Source organism: Pagrus major, chromosome 9, assembly GCF_040436345.1.
Source record: "Pagrus major chromosome 9, Pma_NU_1.0".
In the NCBI taxonomy this organism is placed as follows: domain Eukaryota; kingdom Metazoa; phylum Chordata; class Actinopteri; order Spariformes; family Sparidae; genus Pagrus; species Pagrus major.
The window spans coordinates 3,743,478-3,760,720 of NC_133223.1; the positions used below are offsets into that span (position 1 = coordinate 3,743,478).

General features: G+C 39.8%; 1 protein-coding gene across 1 annotated transcript in view; it reads right to left on the reverse strand.

Annotated features, from left to right (window-relative positions):
• The window catches only part of mao (monoamine oxidase), a 42,931-nt gene that overhangs the window by 21,832 nt on the left and 3,856 nt on the right, over positions 1–17,243 (reverse strand). Inside the window, exons 2-3 of the mRNA XM_073474276.1 lie at positions 2,884–2,978; positions 1,434–1,571 (exon numbers count right to left, since the gene is read on the reverse strand). Of these exons, the coding sequence (XP_073330377.1) occupies positions 1,434–1,571; positions 2,884–2,978 (233 nt within the window). The remainder of the gene's footprint in view (positions 1–1,433; positions 1,572–2,883; positions 2,979–17,243) is intronic.

Here is a 17,243-nt window from a genome sequence, read left to right on the forward strand (position 1 = left end):
ACAGTGGAAAACCCTTCTGTGGGTATAAAGCAGCAGTGGTCAATATTTACTTTATACTTATGACAAACACTGACTGGCGCTGAACTCTAAACAAGTTAGTCCAATTTTGTAGCTGCAACTAAGCAGCCTTTCAATAAATTATTTTTTGAAGCCTATAACACTGACGTTTTTGACACTTTAATTAAGCTCTGTGGTGATTTATAAGGCAGAATTTTGTGTGCGGTTGTATTGGATCTCATTATATTGAGGGCCCTTATGATGTAAATACAGGAGGGCAGATGTCAGAAACAGGTCTCTATATAATGCAGTGAAAGTGCATTTGTGTGTGCAAGTTTGTGTCCACACCCCCGAGACAGAAGTTTAAGGTCCATCTCTGAAGGTATGATTGAATGACTTGAAAACTGCCCATGTTGAGATAAGCAATCTCCATTTCCACTGCCACACACACACACACACACACACACACACACACACACACACACACACACACACTTAGAAAGCTGCCAGCCACACTAGGCAGTCCAGTGATTTACAGCAGGGGAAGTTTGACCAGAGTACGTGGCAGCAATGGCAAAATCAAATCAGGTAGAGTAAACCAACTGTGTAAGGGACAGCAGTGCACCCACACTAACGAGATATGGAACAAAGAATAATAGGAACAAAGATGGCCTCAGTGTCTCTTTCTTCTTTCCTTCTTTGTTTGCGTTTCAACCACTCAGAAAAAAGAGAAACTGCATTATAGAAATCCCTCCAGCAAAGATTAGTATCGCCAGTCACCAATGCTAGTGAGTGGCTGGCTGCTCGAAAGACATGTAAGTAGTCACAGGAAGGACACAATGTTTACTTTTCTTCTGCACAATACTTCAGTCTTTTCTGAGCACCATGGAAAAGTGTCTGGGGGGCAAAGCAAGTGTAGCTGATGACCAGAGGGTAAGAGATTTAAGTGTCAGCTGAAGTTTGAATCACATTTCCATTACAGATTGTACAGCTCATCCATCATGCCTTCCAGTTACTGCAATTAAACTCAGTTGCCACTTCTAATTATCATCAATCAGTTAGAGCAACAGCTTCGAGCACGTTTGATTTGTTTAATGACAAAGAAAACAACGGCTGTGTTCACCCTTGTTTGGCATTTTTTCACCATCATTGGATGAGCACAGACCAGCCTGACCACCAACTGCAAAGATGTTAAGGAGGCTACAGAATTATTTACAAACAAGCAAATAATGGTTCACTAGTAATGTGGGAGTACTAATGTAGGCTTATCTGTTGATGGAGCAAATTATTGCATGCAGAGCTCACACTAACCCATCTTTAACATGTATGGATCTGTCATATGCGTCAGCCTGCACAGATATGACATCAGCCAAAGCTCGGAGTAAAATTTGATTTACCATCCAAAACAACACAGACAGATACTGGGACACACTCACATTGACATAATGCACCAGGTTCTCCTGCTCGTTAACTTTGTAGGTCTTTATGCCATACTCCTTTGCCAGTCGGAAGATGCGGTTCTGAGTTGGTCCGACATAAGCCCCGCCCAGATCAACCCACTTTGTCTCCTTATTCTGAAAAAGAAAAAGAAAAAACACACCCTGAAACATTAAAAGACAAATGTACAAAAACATTCTAAGATAATGCTGTAAAAGTATAATAGGATTTATTCTTGAGCTTCGAGAACACAGAGCAGCCTTTGACACTGTTGAGTCTCATTCCAAAGCTTCTCATCATAAAGAACAGACACTCTGTATGGAGTACCACATGGCTCTGTCCTGGTTCCACTACTTCTCAGTCCTTATATGTTGACACCAGGGGTAATCAGGACAGGACTGATTTCAATGCTATGCAGATGACACCCAACTCTACATAGCTGTTGATCCAGATTACCTGACCCATGTTTACCCCTTTGAAAACTGGACTGACAAACCAGTGGTCTTCATTATTGGTCATAAAATGTGCCCACAGTTAACTACACTATCCCAGTTTATTACACCACAGGCAGGAAATCTGAAAATCTGTTATCATTGACTCTGATCTAACTTTCATGCTGCATTTTAATTCATCAGATGGCACTGTGGGCTGTACAGTCCAGTCGTCATCTGCTCATCTACCGTCTTACTCACTGTGCACATGCACATGCTGTGTGGGCGCAATGAGTTTGAATACGTAGAGCATGATCAGGCACAGGAGAGAAATATGCACAGAGGCATGACCTTTTTTACATCAATTATAGCTTGTAAATTTTAAGTATTTAAATCAATTTATATAAACATTTATTTCTTTTATCATTTAGCTATTGTTTTTTTTTTTTTATCTAGCCCTTACTGAACCTGGTTAGTCGCATTGAGATCACAGATCTCTTTTACGAGGGAGGCCTGGCCAAGAATTCCAGCAACACAGTTACAACAACAAATTAACAGAAAAAGTACACTCAAATAATCAGATAAACATTTGCACACAGCGAGGCCTGAACTCATTTGATTTCACCATAGTTCTAAAGCTGTTCAGAGGTTCAATATTCTGAAGCTTAAGTTCAGTCTGTAGGTTGTTCCGAGCAGTGGGTGCTGAAAACCTTAAAGCTTTCTCTCATAATTCAGTTCGGACTTTGGGACCAACAAATCGCAAAACGTCAAGAGAACGAAGACTGTGACTTACTTCACTCATCTTCTTAACTGTATAATGACATTTTTTCCATTTTGTTTTTCTTTTTTTATATGTAAACCAATTTGAGCTGCATTTTGTGAAATACAGTTAATATAAAGTTTAAGCGTTTTTAAAAAAAAAAAATGTTTTAATAATAATTGTACAACTGAATTCCACTGCACAAAAAGTCCCTTTTAATAGCAGCATCTGCATTAGTGTCAGCTCTCCTGTTCTTACCCGCACAGTGAAGGTGCGACCACCGACCCGATCCCTGGCCTCCAGGACCACAGGGTTCAGTCCATTGGCTTTCAACAGCTTTGCTGCACTCAAACCTGCAAATGAAAGGATAAATAGAGGGGTGAGTAAGGACACGTATAATACACTTTCTGCACTACACATAGGCAAGATTGCGCTTGTATACTGCTTGTGCATGATTGTCATATGCTGGCATTGTTTGTTTTGAATGAGAAATATATGTGTGACTTTGGGTGAGTTGCTATTCCTTTCTTTAGTCTTAATCTGTAGTGTGCTTACACTAAAACCACACAGACGTCAGCACACCATTTTACAATTTCTAGCAATGTCTGTTTGAATTGTGTTCCTTTATGCTGTGTATATTTATGAATAGATTTTTTATGTATGCAGGTCTCTTTTGAAAAAGGATTAAGTGAAGGATTTACAACTAACATTTGCCTTTTGGATGACTTGGCTATATTTTGAGAGAGCTATGGGAACGATGAGAGAGCAGGGGGATGGGGAAGAAGGAGAGAAAGTCTTCCACATTAAATCTCAAGCCAGCTGACCTGCTGATCATGTGAGGGAGAAGAGGGCAGAGCAAAGAGTAAGTTAAGACTTTCACATATACTGACTTACTGACTGACATATTGACCCACCATAAATTCTGGCACATAGGCTAAGGCAACAGCTTTTACACATTGACCTCAGGCAAGCCCTGTCATAACTGTAATTGAATAAGACATAACATAAATGTATTTAGGCATGAACACACATATGCAGCATATGCCCCAGCAGCACTGGACTATGTCAGTGTAGCAGATGTTTAAAGGCCTGCTGTAGAGCACAGAAATCAGCCATAGACAGAAAGTGATTTATATATGAGAGAGATAAATGCTTACTTACAAAATACCACCAAATGGCTGTTGAACATCTCATTCCAAAGGCATGGGTGTTAATATGATGCAACAACAGCCTTAACTCTTCAGGGAAAGGTTTCCACAGGATTTAGGATCCTGACTGCAGGCATTTGAGTTCAAACAGAGTTGCCAAGTGGGAAGAACTGTTTCGTTCAGAAGTATTTATTTTCCATTTCAATTTGTTTTTTAAAATACTGTATATCTTCAATGCAACTTAATCTGTGAACACAAGAGTCTCCTGACAACCCCCTAGCTAGCAGTCAGAGGTGTGATAGTGGCAGGATTCATGCTAAATAAACCGAGAATCCAGAAGTAAACTGATTCAAACTGCAGACTGTATTATTAGTTTTCTTAACAGTGTAATATTCAGCTCTATATTATACTATAATATTAACACACTCAGTAGCACTGTACATGACATTATTACCTCTGCCAAGGAGGTTATGTTTTCAACTGTGTCCGTTTGTTGGTCGGTTGGTTTGTTACACAAAAACTACGGAACAGATTTCCATGAAACTTGGATGGAGGATGGACCCCATTAACTTTTGGTGCAGATCCAAATAAAGGGAGTGATCCATACATTTTTTCTCACTTTCTTTAACATTCTGAGACATTTTTGTTCATTTCACAGGAAATAAAGCATGGATCTTGATGAAAAATCAGGTGTATTAAGGTGACTGGTATCTATGAGTGAGTATAAAAGGGGACTGTTGGGACTTGGCAAAGGTATGCACTCTACTGAGTGCCATGCTACTTTTAAGCTCTGTGATTGGAAATTAATCTTGGGAGTCATAACTGGCTTGTTGCCTGTGTTTTTATGTACACAGCTTTGGAACCTCTATTTTTTTTTTTAAATTAAAGAAACAAATATTTTACAGTTGTTAATCTTTAATCCTGACGTTCAACCGGGAGAGTTTCATGCCGATCTAAGCGGTAGAAGTGCTCCAGTTGTGAGTCACCTAAAATTGTCTCCAACAATTTAAATTAAATGGGACTTTTGGAACCAGGGGCCACTGATATATCCCCTTCCATTTTGTGACTCTTTTTACCCCAAAGGTATTAGATCAGGGCTCTTTGCAGGCCAGTCAAGTTTTTCCACACCAAACTGAGAAGAACCTTGTCTTATTTTCTTGGTGGCTTTATGATGTTGTAAAATACAAAGAACCTTGCCACAGAGTTGAAAGTACACTATTGTCTAAGATGTCATTTTACAGGTACAAGGTTTATTTATTCATCATTTTACAACACAGGGTTGTGCAATTAAATGCAAGTTTTAGTCTTTTATGCATGAGTGTTGATAATGAGTTCAGGAGTCTCACTGCCTGAGGAAAGAAGCTGCTTTGTAGTCCTGTTATGGCAGCGGATAATTCTGTATCTTTTGCTAGACAGCAGCAGGGTGAACAGACTGTGGCTGGGTGGGTGTTGTCTTTTAGTATCTTTGGGCTCTGTGCAGACATCTCACTTTACTGATATCACTGACGCTCTGTAGATGGTACCAGTGATGTTCTGGATGGTTTTAATCACCCGCTGTAGAGCCTTCCTGTCCAAGGCCGTGCACGAACCAATGCTTTCTATTGCTTCCCTGTAAAAGTTAACGCAAACTTGACACACCAGGGTGGAGTTGCATTACGGTTCTAAGTGATGTCAATTTCCAGGAACCTACACTGTTCACCTGCTCCACCTCAACACACAGATGTAGACAGGGGCATGTGTCTTCGTGTCCTTTCTTTTTAAAAATCAACATGCGGTTTTGTTAACAATGTGCAGTACGTCCTTCTCTGTGCACCACCATGAAATACTGTTGCTTTCCTTCGATATGATATTTATGCTGTAACATAAACAGAACCTTTTACTGAAACTAGGACCCTAGCCCAAACCATTAAAAACACCCCCATACTGCCATGAGTACACAAAAGTATATGTATGTCCGTATACTTTTGGCATGTGCCTGACCAAGTTTGATAAATGCAGAACACGACAGCAGGAGCAAGCTTACAACAGACAGCAGAGAATGAAACAGCTCAGAGCTGAACTCTCAGCAGGTAGCCACATCTGTGCAAATAATTTCCTGGACTTCACCCCGAATTCCCTTATAACCGCCCCATCTTCACTTCCTTCCCACTCTCTCCTTCCAAATCCTGCTAAAGCTATGTTGAAACTAGCCAGGTTTATATTAGTTAAACCAGTTTGTTCTGTATTACCCAACTTCAGCCTTTCATCATTGAACAAACACACCCACTCTGCCAGGCTTTGGAGAAAGCATTAGCCCTGACCAGAGGAGGCTCACAAATCTTCCCCCGTTAAATTGATGCTATTACCTTCGCTCAGCTCAAAAGGTCAGTGTCTGTCTTCGAGAAACAAAGAGCATCTGTGTGCATCTCTAGTTTATGCCTACAGCTATCACTGCAAAAAGTAGCATCCTGTTGGGATATTGCTTTGATCAGAAAGCTTGTTTGTCTTAATTGAGACATCATTTTTTATAATAAAAAAACATTGCATAAATTGGACCTACAGATCAGTGAAGCTACCATAACTTCAAAGGATTCAAACTAAACTTTCTCCTGCTGTTTACCTCCACCATGAAATGAAGACACGAATAAGCTGAAAAAATTAAAAATCAACTTCAGCTGTGAGGAACAACAGAGGGGCGGATTGAAAATCAACTAGAATGAATTACAATGAAAAAATTAAAGGATACACTTTTTATATTTATCTTATTATTATCTATATTATTACAGAATGTGCAGAGAGAAAGATTTCAACACTGGAAAAACATCTGTAGTCCGAGAGTTGTTTCTTTTGCTGCTACACTCTGACACATCTGAAAGACAAACTGCATACCACACACTCACAACCAGTCACAACAACATTTGCCTGGTGCAATTGGTGTGTCTGCAATGTTTAAAACTTGGACAAAGATTAAAAGGGGCATTTGCCAGGTTGAGATACTGCACAGACAATCAGGGTAACATTTAAAGATAGTCTTAAAATACTATTCAGCTGCCTTTATGAACAACGAACAATGAACAATGAAACAGTTTTTTATCACTGTCATCATTCCTCCTTCTCATACTGACTGCGAACAGATCCCTCTCTCAAGCAGTTTCAATGTACTGTAAGTGATGGGGGACAGAATACACAAAAATGTCAGTATGACTCTTCTTTGCATTACTATCCCTACACAGTGCAACACATGAAGGAGAAATACAAAGAGGGAACGTTATTCTAAAACGTCCGTAAAAGCCATTTGATTTGAAAGACTGCTAAAGCCTCATATTAACTACAGATAATCTTTGGAATATATTTTTTACACAGAACAAGGATGCTGTTTTCTATTTATTGCACATTTTGTTAATTTTACAAACAAGGAACAACAGAACAAGAAGGCACATGTAGGTAATTGATAATAATAACGAAAGCACTAATAATAATATAATAATAATATAATAGGATGCTGTCTTCTATTTTTAAGATTACTTTTTGGGGGGTGTGTTTTGGTTTTATTGGGCAGGGACAGTGACGAGGCAGACACAAATTTGTGGCTGAATTGGTTAGTAGAACACCAGGGAGACCGGGGTTTGTATCCTGTTTGGAACATATTGTTGTGCCAACCCATTCTCACTCCATCCTATCTGATACAGCAGCATGGTCACTGACCTTAAGCTTCTAAGTTTGATGCTCCAGTCAGCCCTCTGCTATCACTTCTGCAAGTGCCCTTCTATTGCAGTAGTATAAAGAGCGAGAAAAGTCCATGATGGGGGATGGTCAGGGTGGCTGAATGGGTCATACATAGAGACTGGGGTTTATATCCAGTTTGTACAGTTTGTACGAGTCAAGAGTAAGTTTTTAAGTTGTGTTAGGTAAATAAGTCAACATACAGAAATAATGTAACAATGATGTACTTACGTCCCTTACATAATTTACGTTACCATATGGTAGGAGATTGAATGTAGCATCTAAAATTGACCAAGTAGTTTTGGTGCCTAGACCCAACCAATCAGCGACTGTTTGACAACCTTACTAACAGTGCAAAAGTTTTTCAAGTCTGTGAGGACATTGTATATTACGTATTATTTCTGGCTTTACCACAGACACCTTCATGTCCAAATATTATGCGAGAGCTTTAGGTAGAGTGACATATCTTGAAGCTTAAGGCCACTGATTAGTTAGGTTTAGAAAACAAGGTTTGGGTTAAAATAGACTCTTTTACAACATTAACCTTTCGTTAGAAAGGATAACTTCTCCCAGGTGCCTATTTTATGTCGTCTTTTATATCATTAAAAACAATACCGTGTTGTATAAAGACGTTTAATTTGTACTAGCCAGCTTAAATTAAAATAGAGCAAAACAAGCTGTTGATGCTCGATAATGAAGCCACGTTAGCTGCTGAGGATGTTTATGAATCATCTGAATGTCAAGCCTGTTAGCTTATTTGGCTAACTGTTGCAGCTGTCTGGTTAACTGCTGCTGCTGTTCAGTGTTCATCCTCCTACCTAGAGTGATACACATGCTGAAATTCACTGACCAATATAGACAAATAATTACACATATTGTTGGGCATGTGTCACTATTTCATTATAGTGCAACCTCTTAATGTAGTAGTGTGCAGGCTGCAGCAGTTGTTTGTCCTTCTCTGTCTGCTGCAGATACATGTTTTTGCTTGTACAGTAATAATCAGGCTTATCTACTCTGTAACTGTCCAGATGCACTCAGGACATTTTTGCAGAAGCCTCCAGCAGCTGCTGGAGAAGGGCCCTCTACTCTGACATCTACACCACTCTCTAAAGCATGTAAGTTCAGAAGAAAATGATTTGTGGTCTCTGCTATGTCATTATTATTTTTACTGTTGTTGTTGTTGTTGTTATTGTTATTATGACTGAATGTTACAGTTAAACTTTGTTACTAATTGAATGCAGGTCTTAGTCTAATTAAATAAAGCTTATTTGTACTGTGCCTACTTCATATGAAGAAGAATGAGACAACAGACTTAATGCAGCAGTGTAACAGTATGGATGTAATGTATGTTTGAATGCAGCTCCACGTCAGGCAACAAGCAGCAGAAGCACCACCACATCCAGCACGCCACCCTCCTCCAGCGAAACGCAGCCTGAAGCAGGTGACTTATCTTATTGTATGTTACTGTGGGCATTGTCTATTGTCTGTTGTTTTATTCAGTGTTTTTGTTTGAGAAATAATTTAAATGTTGATGATGTTTCTGATGGCTGTTGTCCATATATTGTGGTGAGGGGGGCTCCAAATCCTAATCTTGCCTAGGGCACCAAAATGGCTAGAGCTGGCCCTGAAAATATCAACACAACAATATCAGATTGGGCCGGTTACAACCGTGCTGCCATGTGGCATGCACTGTAACCATTCAGCTACCAAGGCGCACCATAAGAAATCTTAAAACTAGTTACAAGAAACTGGTTTTAAAAATTACAACAAGCACAACTAGTTTCAATGTACATATGGGCCTGAATATTATTTTTTGACAGACTTGAAAAAAAAGGTTAACCTATCCTTTAAATAACCTTAGGTTTTTCCATTCTACCCCCAGCAATGAAAAATTTGCCTGAAGGGATTACAAATGGAGGAAAAAGGTCAGCCAGTCTTTGGTGGAAACCATGGAGAATCAAAAAGAGCGAGCACAGATTTCTCCTCCTCCTCTCCTCACTCTGAGCCAGATTTCATATCATATTAGAGCATTTCTGCACCTAAAGACATGCCTCATATTTATCAAACAAATGCGACTGCCTTCCTGCCATTTGAGGTGCAGCTGGTGTGAAGTGCATCCTTCTCCTTTGTGCATTTGCAAGACAGAACTCAAGACTCAGCTTTAAAAAGGAGGTGCAAATCGTGCAGATATTGGATATAAAGATGTTATGAGGAGTTGAACTAACTGGTTGTGGACAGATTAAAGTGAGGTGCAGCAAAACAGAAAATGTGACAGTCTTATGGCACCACACAGGAAGCAGAGTTATGGCTTTGTGCTCACTGAATAGAAGTTCACTGAGCTGCTAATAATGCACCTTTTGTTTTGTCTGTTTATATCATTTCATCGCCTTTTCATTTCTGTACAAGTTTGTTTGATGAATTTTTCAGCATTCATTTTACAAACCTTTCTGCAATTAAAAAAATATTTATTAATAAACAATAGACACCAAGCTATGTTACTCTCACGTTTCAGTCAACCTCTTCCACACTGTTCCTGTTGTGCTCTTGCGTAGTAGTCCATGTTGCTTGTTGTCTAAAGGCTGCTTCAGATGCAATATACAAGGCTGCTGCGTATTACTTTATCTGAAGCTAAAAACACACAAATGATCAGAAACTAAATGCAGTGCAACATTATTTGGTGCTATAATCTAGGTTAACTTGTTCCTCTCATTCTCACTCTACTGTACTTGTATGTTTCTCTCTGATCCTGCTTCATCTCTTTTCTTCTCAGTTATTTCTTTTTTATTTCTCCCTCTCTCCCGATTCCCTACCACTGCTCCACTGCTCTCCATCACAGCACCTTGGGGCTTGACCTAATTGTCTGGTCTCTGAGATGTTTGAAAGGAAAACTGTGTGTTTCTATTGGCCATAGTCTAGAATGCAAGTTTCAAAAACATGTTATTTATGTTATGTTATTTATTGTTTGACCTGAAAGTATTCAACAATCAGGAGTGAGTTCCGGGCGCTTTAAGTACAAATCCACAGTGCAATGAAAACTGTTATGCAGAGTAGACACACACACACACACACACACACACACACACACACACACACACAGATATTCCAAAAGCATCTGTGCACAAAGCTTATGGCTGTCTTCCTCCCCAGACCACCAGTGAACACACCAAGGATCCTGGCTACATTAATTATTGGCAATGTTGACGTGCAGACAGTTGTATCACTGCTACACAAACATACCCTGTCAACCCATCGCACAAATGTTCATATTTATTTTAAATTATTATTTTATAATAATTTATTTGTTTTAATGTAATAATATTTACAATAATGAACAATTCTGTGTTTGCTTCAGGTGTATCAAATTGTGTTGTTGTTTAAGAAGACTTTATTTTAGGAAGGTTTAAAGCTGGAGTTCGTAGAATATGTGAAAAATGCATGAGACTGGGATGGAAACAACTGCGCTCCCCCCTCCCCTCCCTGTTTCGACTCCGTAGCTCAACACCGTTCTCGTGGACCACACGACTGTAGAGCTTGGCATATTCACGTTGGAACTTTTCTGTCATACACTAGCCATGGCCGAATTACAGGTAAGAAAGTACTTTACCTTTCTCTTGTGAACAAATTGAACGTATGAACAAACATACATTACTTTTGCATTGTTTAGAAGAGCGATAGAGACCGACAACAATTATTTCTTGCTAATGTCTCAGCATCACATAGCCTACATGTCTGGCACTAATAAAGCCACGATATTTGTCATACTGACGTGATACTTATACAGCATAATCTAATGACAACAGCAACACTTATATATCACGGGAAAGAGGTGTGAATGCTAAGAATAATAAAACAACATATAACGCTAAAGTAAACAATTACCCCCACATGCACGGACTATCGGAGACAACCACTTTATTCAGACGCTTCTTTCTTTTCACCGCAACCTGAAAATAAATAATGACTGTCACATCCATATTTACACGGCACACGTCCTCTGTATGTCGTGTATATATAACGCTACTGACAATACATTTGACGTTGACTTTGGCTCTGACTTGCTTGTAGCTGTCGTGAGCCTTTGGCTAAGGTTAGCATAAAGCTAATCAACTCACAACATTACTCGTCAATTGTGACCACAAACCGCCTGCTTTATTAGATTCACGGTCATTTCAACTACACAGCCAATTACTACCACACCTTTAGATTATCAGCTACGTAAAACTTGCATTGGAGGCTCACCTGTCCAGGAGAAGAACAGCAAGCTCAGTATCCAGCTTCAGCCCGATGCTATCTCTAAGCTCTCTCCACCTCAGATATGCTTGTCCAATGTTTACACGTGATTTATTCCGCCTATTGTCACTCTCCCTCTTAGACTCTCGTTTCTCTACATCGGTCATCCTTTTTTTGGCTTGCTTAGCCGTGTACGCTTTTGTTGGTAATGCCGGGATAGCGGCTTTTCCTGCCGGGACGTCCGCCGTTGCACCTTCACCACCGACGGAAGGTGAACGCGCATCGACTTTGGTTGAGCAACCAATAGGAGCGCCCAAAACAGCTCGCTCTGTAAAATGAACTGTGATTGGCTGAACACTGCCGTCACGGCACTGATTTTTTAAAGCCTGAATACAGAGCCAAGAGGAGACCCAGAAGTCCAGTGTTCTGTCATAACACTGTGAATTACAATATGCTGAAAGGTTATTATTGATTTTTGACCAAATGACGCCAGAAATAACTTACACACTCCAGCTTTAAGTGACTTTCATCAAATTGAAATCAAAATTTCAAAAAAACAAGTTTTACATATGCAATACAAGTCAAATGATTTATTTTGGTGACCAAAGATTTTCACAAAACACAAAATAAAAATTCAGATATGTCACAAAATAAACCATCAAGTGAAAGACTAAAATATCCCAATATCCCTAACTAATTTTAGATATATGAGTTTTGTATTTCATAACAGCGGAGCATAGTTCTTTCCACATCTGTTAGAGACCATTAACAAAAGAAAATGTTCAGTGTCAGGAGGTGGAATATGTTTTCTTGTAGTTGCAAATCCAAGTATTTGGTGAAATAAAGTCGATTTGTCGCAATTTGTGTGTGTTTCATCTCTGTGCTGCATGTATGAATGTGTGTGCATGTGTGTGTTAATTTTGTGTTAAAGTGACAACACATCCAGGGTTTTGTCTGCCTCTCACCAAGCATGCTGAGACACTGGACAGACTGCAGCCCCCTGCAACCATGAACAGGTGAAGAAGTGATTCAGGAGATTGGATGTATGGATGGTTGAATCATGGTTGTGCTCAGTGCTTGCAGCCGCAGCAGCCAGGTTGTAGTTAAACATGAGCCTGATGTTGAGTGTTCCTGGTTTCCTGGTTCTTAATTTGAGCCTAAATATTTTACAACAAAATAAATACCTCATAAATGAGGCTGACAAAGATGCTTCTTTTAGAACTGATATGAATCCTGTTGTGTTATCTAAACCATCTCCTGAGCTACTAAACCTGTGGTCTTGACCATATGGCATGCTTTTTGTCACTAATGGTTGTTTGGATATTTTCTTGGCAAGGTCTGTGGCCAGAATGTATCTAATGAACTGCATTTAAATTTACAACACAGCTGTCTGCAAAGGTCCACTGGCCAGTTCCTGTTTCTGCCATTATCTCTCCGCTGCCGCTAGGCTCCCTCTGACTTCCCTCATCTGACCACTTGTTCTATGTCTGGCTTACCACCTGTTGTCATCTTTTCTCTTCCAATTGCTCTTGCTACCTGCTGTTTCCCAGTGTTTCCCATTTGTAATAGTCTAAATCATGTTAGCAGGCTTCACTGACAGCAGATGAGTTGACATGCACATTCTGCTCAGAACCTAACATCAATTCAACAATGACATGTCTTCTTTATGTCTGTACACAATAGTTTGTATTTTAATGGATTTGTACACGACAAGATAATGTCGTTATATGTGTTTCACTCCTGAGCCGTAAATGCTCTTCTCTCGTGTCCCTACTGAGGGTGTGGCTTATCCTAGCTCACACACACAGCAAAGATGAGGATCTGGTTTGATTGACAGTAACCCGGGCTGTAGATGTACGCTCAGTGTAATACTAAAACCGAAATGAATGAACGTCGGCCCCAGAGGGAAAACCAGGCAAAGATATTGGCGTTTTTCAATCGCATCACAAAATGCCATCACCCAACCTACCGCAACAGAACCTGAACCTGCAACCTAGAACCAGTGGCGAGGATGCTTGTAGCTCCTCCGCAGAGGGCAGGAAAGCTAGCCCCACCCTGTGTACTGTCACAGTTCCACACGGCAAGCACAGAAAGACAAGCTTTGACCAAGCTGTCAGAGAGGAAATACTCCATATACCTCCATATAGGTAAGGTACGTTCAATTATTAAACCATATGAAGCACTCCGACCACAATTAGTCAAGTCAAGGCAATGGCTACATATTGGTGAAGGGAGATGTCTGCATGGAGCCCAAAGGATACTAAAAGACAACACCTACCCCAGCCACAGTCTATTCACCCTGCTGCCATCTGACAACAGATACAGAGCAGCTTCATTTCCTAGGCTGAGACTCCTCAATTCATCAACGCACATTTTCTAAAATACATGTAGCACAAAGATCTCAAACATAGTCTAGTTTTAGAAACCCTTGTGTTTTAAAGAATCACAATAAATGTACCTTGTAATCTTGTAAATGCATAATATGTCATTTCTTCTGCCAGGGGTCTCTATCAAAACAAAACAAAAGAGCGTTGTGTGTTGGGGGTTTGGTGGAGGCAGAGCCACTGCTAGGCTGACCAGATCTAGCCTGTTCTGGAGGAGAGAGTCAGGTGCAGAGCCAGACCTCCTTCAGGAATACAAATAATAAAAACTGTAGCCATGTAATGGGGAGTGCAACGTGTATATTTTAAAAAGTGGATTTATCTTCAGTCCCGTTTATCAACCTGACTGCAGCAGTGATCCACAGAGGAGACTTCAGTTGTTGGGTGTTTACGTTCTGTAATGCTGACTGCTGACTGGAGCTGGAGGGGAAATGTTCTTCATTTTGGGGTAACGTTACAGAGGAGAAGGGAGAAAGAAGAGAGAGAACCAGAGTCTCTGTTGAGTGCGAGAGTTTGGTGATTGACCCGAATACAAACCAACACCCTTGGTGCGTGCCATTGCTTGCTAGCTTGTGGCTGAATTACAATAAAGTTATCTGGCTGTTTGGGGCAAAGAAACCATCGCATCATCCTGCAATCAAACTTGTGAGAGTAACACCAGGCAAAAATTTGCTAATGGTGAGCACAACATTGAACAACCAACATTGCTGATAAATATGTATCAGACCATGCTCAGGCACACATGTTCACAGATGAAGTAACATTTAAGTGTTATTCATGTTGTATTTAGTCTCATTTACCAACATCCTTCCTCACTCTCTGACTCTTTCCTGGAAATTACAGCACCAGGCAACCAAATGTAACACAGCATCATCTTGAGTAAACTTGTGGACTTTCTGAACATTGTTTGAAAAATTTAGGATATAACAAAATATATAACAACAGTTTTAGACTTTTTATAGCAGAAACCTTACATATTATAGCTTTAAAGAAATAGTTAGCTAGCTACGACAAGCAGTGGTTTAGCTTAGTATAGCATTTAGACTGGAAACAGTGTGGTAAAAAGAACTTCCACCTGCACTTCTGAAACTCACTAATTAACACACTATATTATGTTTGTTGAATTTGTTGTAGTAAAAAAGTTGAGGTTTTATGAGGCTAGCTGTTTCATTGTGTTACTAGTTTTATTTAAAGAGATATAAATGTGTTATGCAGTTATTACTTACCTAATAAAATAGTTGTTTACAGATTAGGTTGCTTTGCAATTGTTGAATGTGCTTTTGAAGTCCTGAATGTGTGAAAACGTAGATTACAGTACTATCAACAGTCTCAATTCAGCAGCCTTCCGTACTTCAAATATTCTTTGTCCCCAAGTTGTCCTTTCACTACATTCACTGGCTTCTGAGAGCTGAAAATGTAAATAAAACATGATTTCTGCTCACGTGTTCTCTGAGAGAGGACACATTATACTCTCCATTACAGGGAAATGTTTAATAAAACACAAAGGCCCACATTCTCAGCAACCATTTGATAAATGAAGTCTTCTCAAAGGATTCTGCATGGTGTCAAGATGCTAAATGTTGTCAGCATGTAACATTTTATCTTCTTTGAAAAGTTACTCAGTTGCACTAAATATGTGTGTGTGTGTGTGTGTGTGTGTGTGTGTGTGTGTGTTTCAGTCTGCACCTCAGCGAATGTTCTTTTTCACAGAAACACAAACAAAAAATCCAATACCAGCTGAGTGACAAGTGAGCCACTTGAATCAGGGTCCTGAAAGGTTCCATATTGATCCGGACAGGGAGACTAACAAGATACACGGCAATCACATTTTCCCGTCTTGTGTTCTCAGCACGGAGACACTGATTGGCTGTTTATGGGCAACAAACTGAGGAGCAACAATTACATGAGCTTGAAATTCAGACAGAGAGGTGTGAGAGAGACCAGACAGGATTGATACGAGCAACTGTTGTTATCTGTGTAGGCAAGAACAATGTGTGATGATTTGCCTTTGAGTTTTACAATGAATGTTTTATACAGATGAAAACTGCTTTATACACCACATACAGTATAACAGTCTGACTCCTGGTAGATGATTAGGTTTAGGTCTCTAGGTTTTTCAGGACGTAGCAGTCCACTCTTTGGCTAACTCAGACTGTCTCATCCAGTATACTAAGCACACGTTGTATGTCAATAATTTGTGTATTTGACCTCACATGTACGCGTATGGAAAATAATCACAATTCCCCATCTTGTATTTGGGATTGTGTGCAGTACTATTTCTTGGCTGGACTCTAGAAAGAAAAGAGACCCCCCATAAAACAGCTAATTGTCATTTTACATTCTAGTCTTTAGGCAGGCGCTACTGTAGTTTCATACTGCACAATGTGACAGAGGTATTGGTCCTCTCATCAAACTCTCTTCAAGAAAGCCAATAAGCATATTTCCAAAAATGTTGAACTATTCCTTTGGATGTATAAATCTCAGGACAGCACCCACCTTGATGTGATCTGCAATGTGACTGTACTGAATCATGGAAATGTCACAATTTACCTCCATGCAAACATTGAATACATCTCACAGAAAAGGCAATGTCCTCTGGCATCAGCTGAGAAATAATTGACAAACACTGAAGAGAAAAGGAAAATGGGAACATTTCCCACAGAACACCTGTCTCAAATCAGTCGCTTAAAATATCACAGATAAAGATGAGGACTTTTTCTTGTGCAAACATTCATCGTCTACATGTGCCTTTTTCATAATCAATGTCATTTAAAGACTGATACAGCTGAGATTACGGCTGCACAGTTGTCATTGCTTTACGTGTCACACACACAAGACAAACACAGAGGCGCAGGCCTGCAGAAAATTACATATGGAAACACATGGAGCTGTCCATCTAATGATTATATCTAGCAGCTCAGCCAACTGGTTCTCTTGTTTGCACAGCTGGACAAAGAAAGTGGTGTTCTAGGATTGCATCTATGTTGATGGTAATTAAACAAGCTGTCAGAGAGGCTAAGGGTTTGTGCTGCCTTAATCGATCATTAGGATATGATGTAGATTCAACTTCACTTGAAGACCAACTGTGTATTATGCAGACTAAACAGGTGCATGTCAGTGTCTTTGAAAGGTAGCGTGGGATTGAGCAAATCGTGCC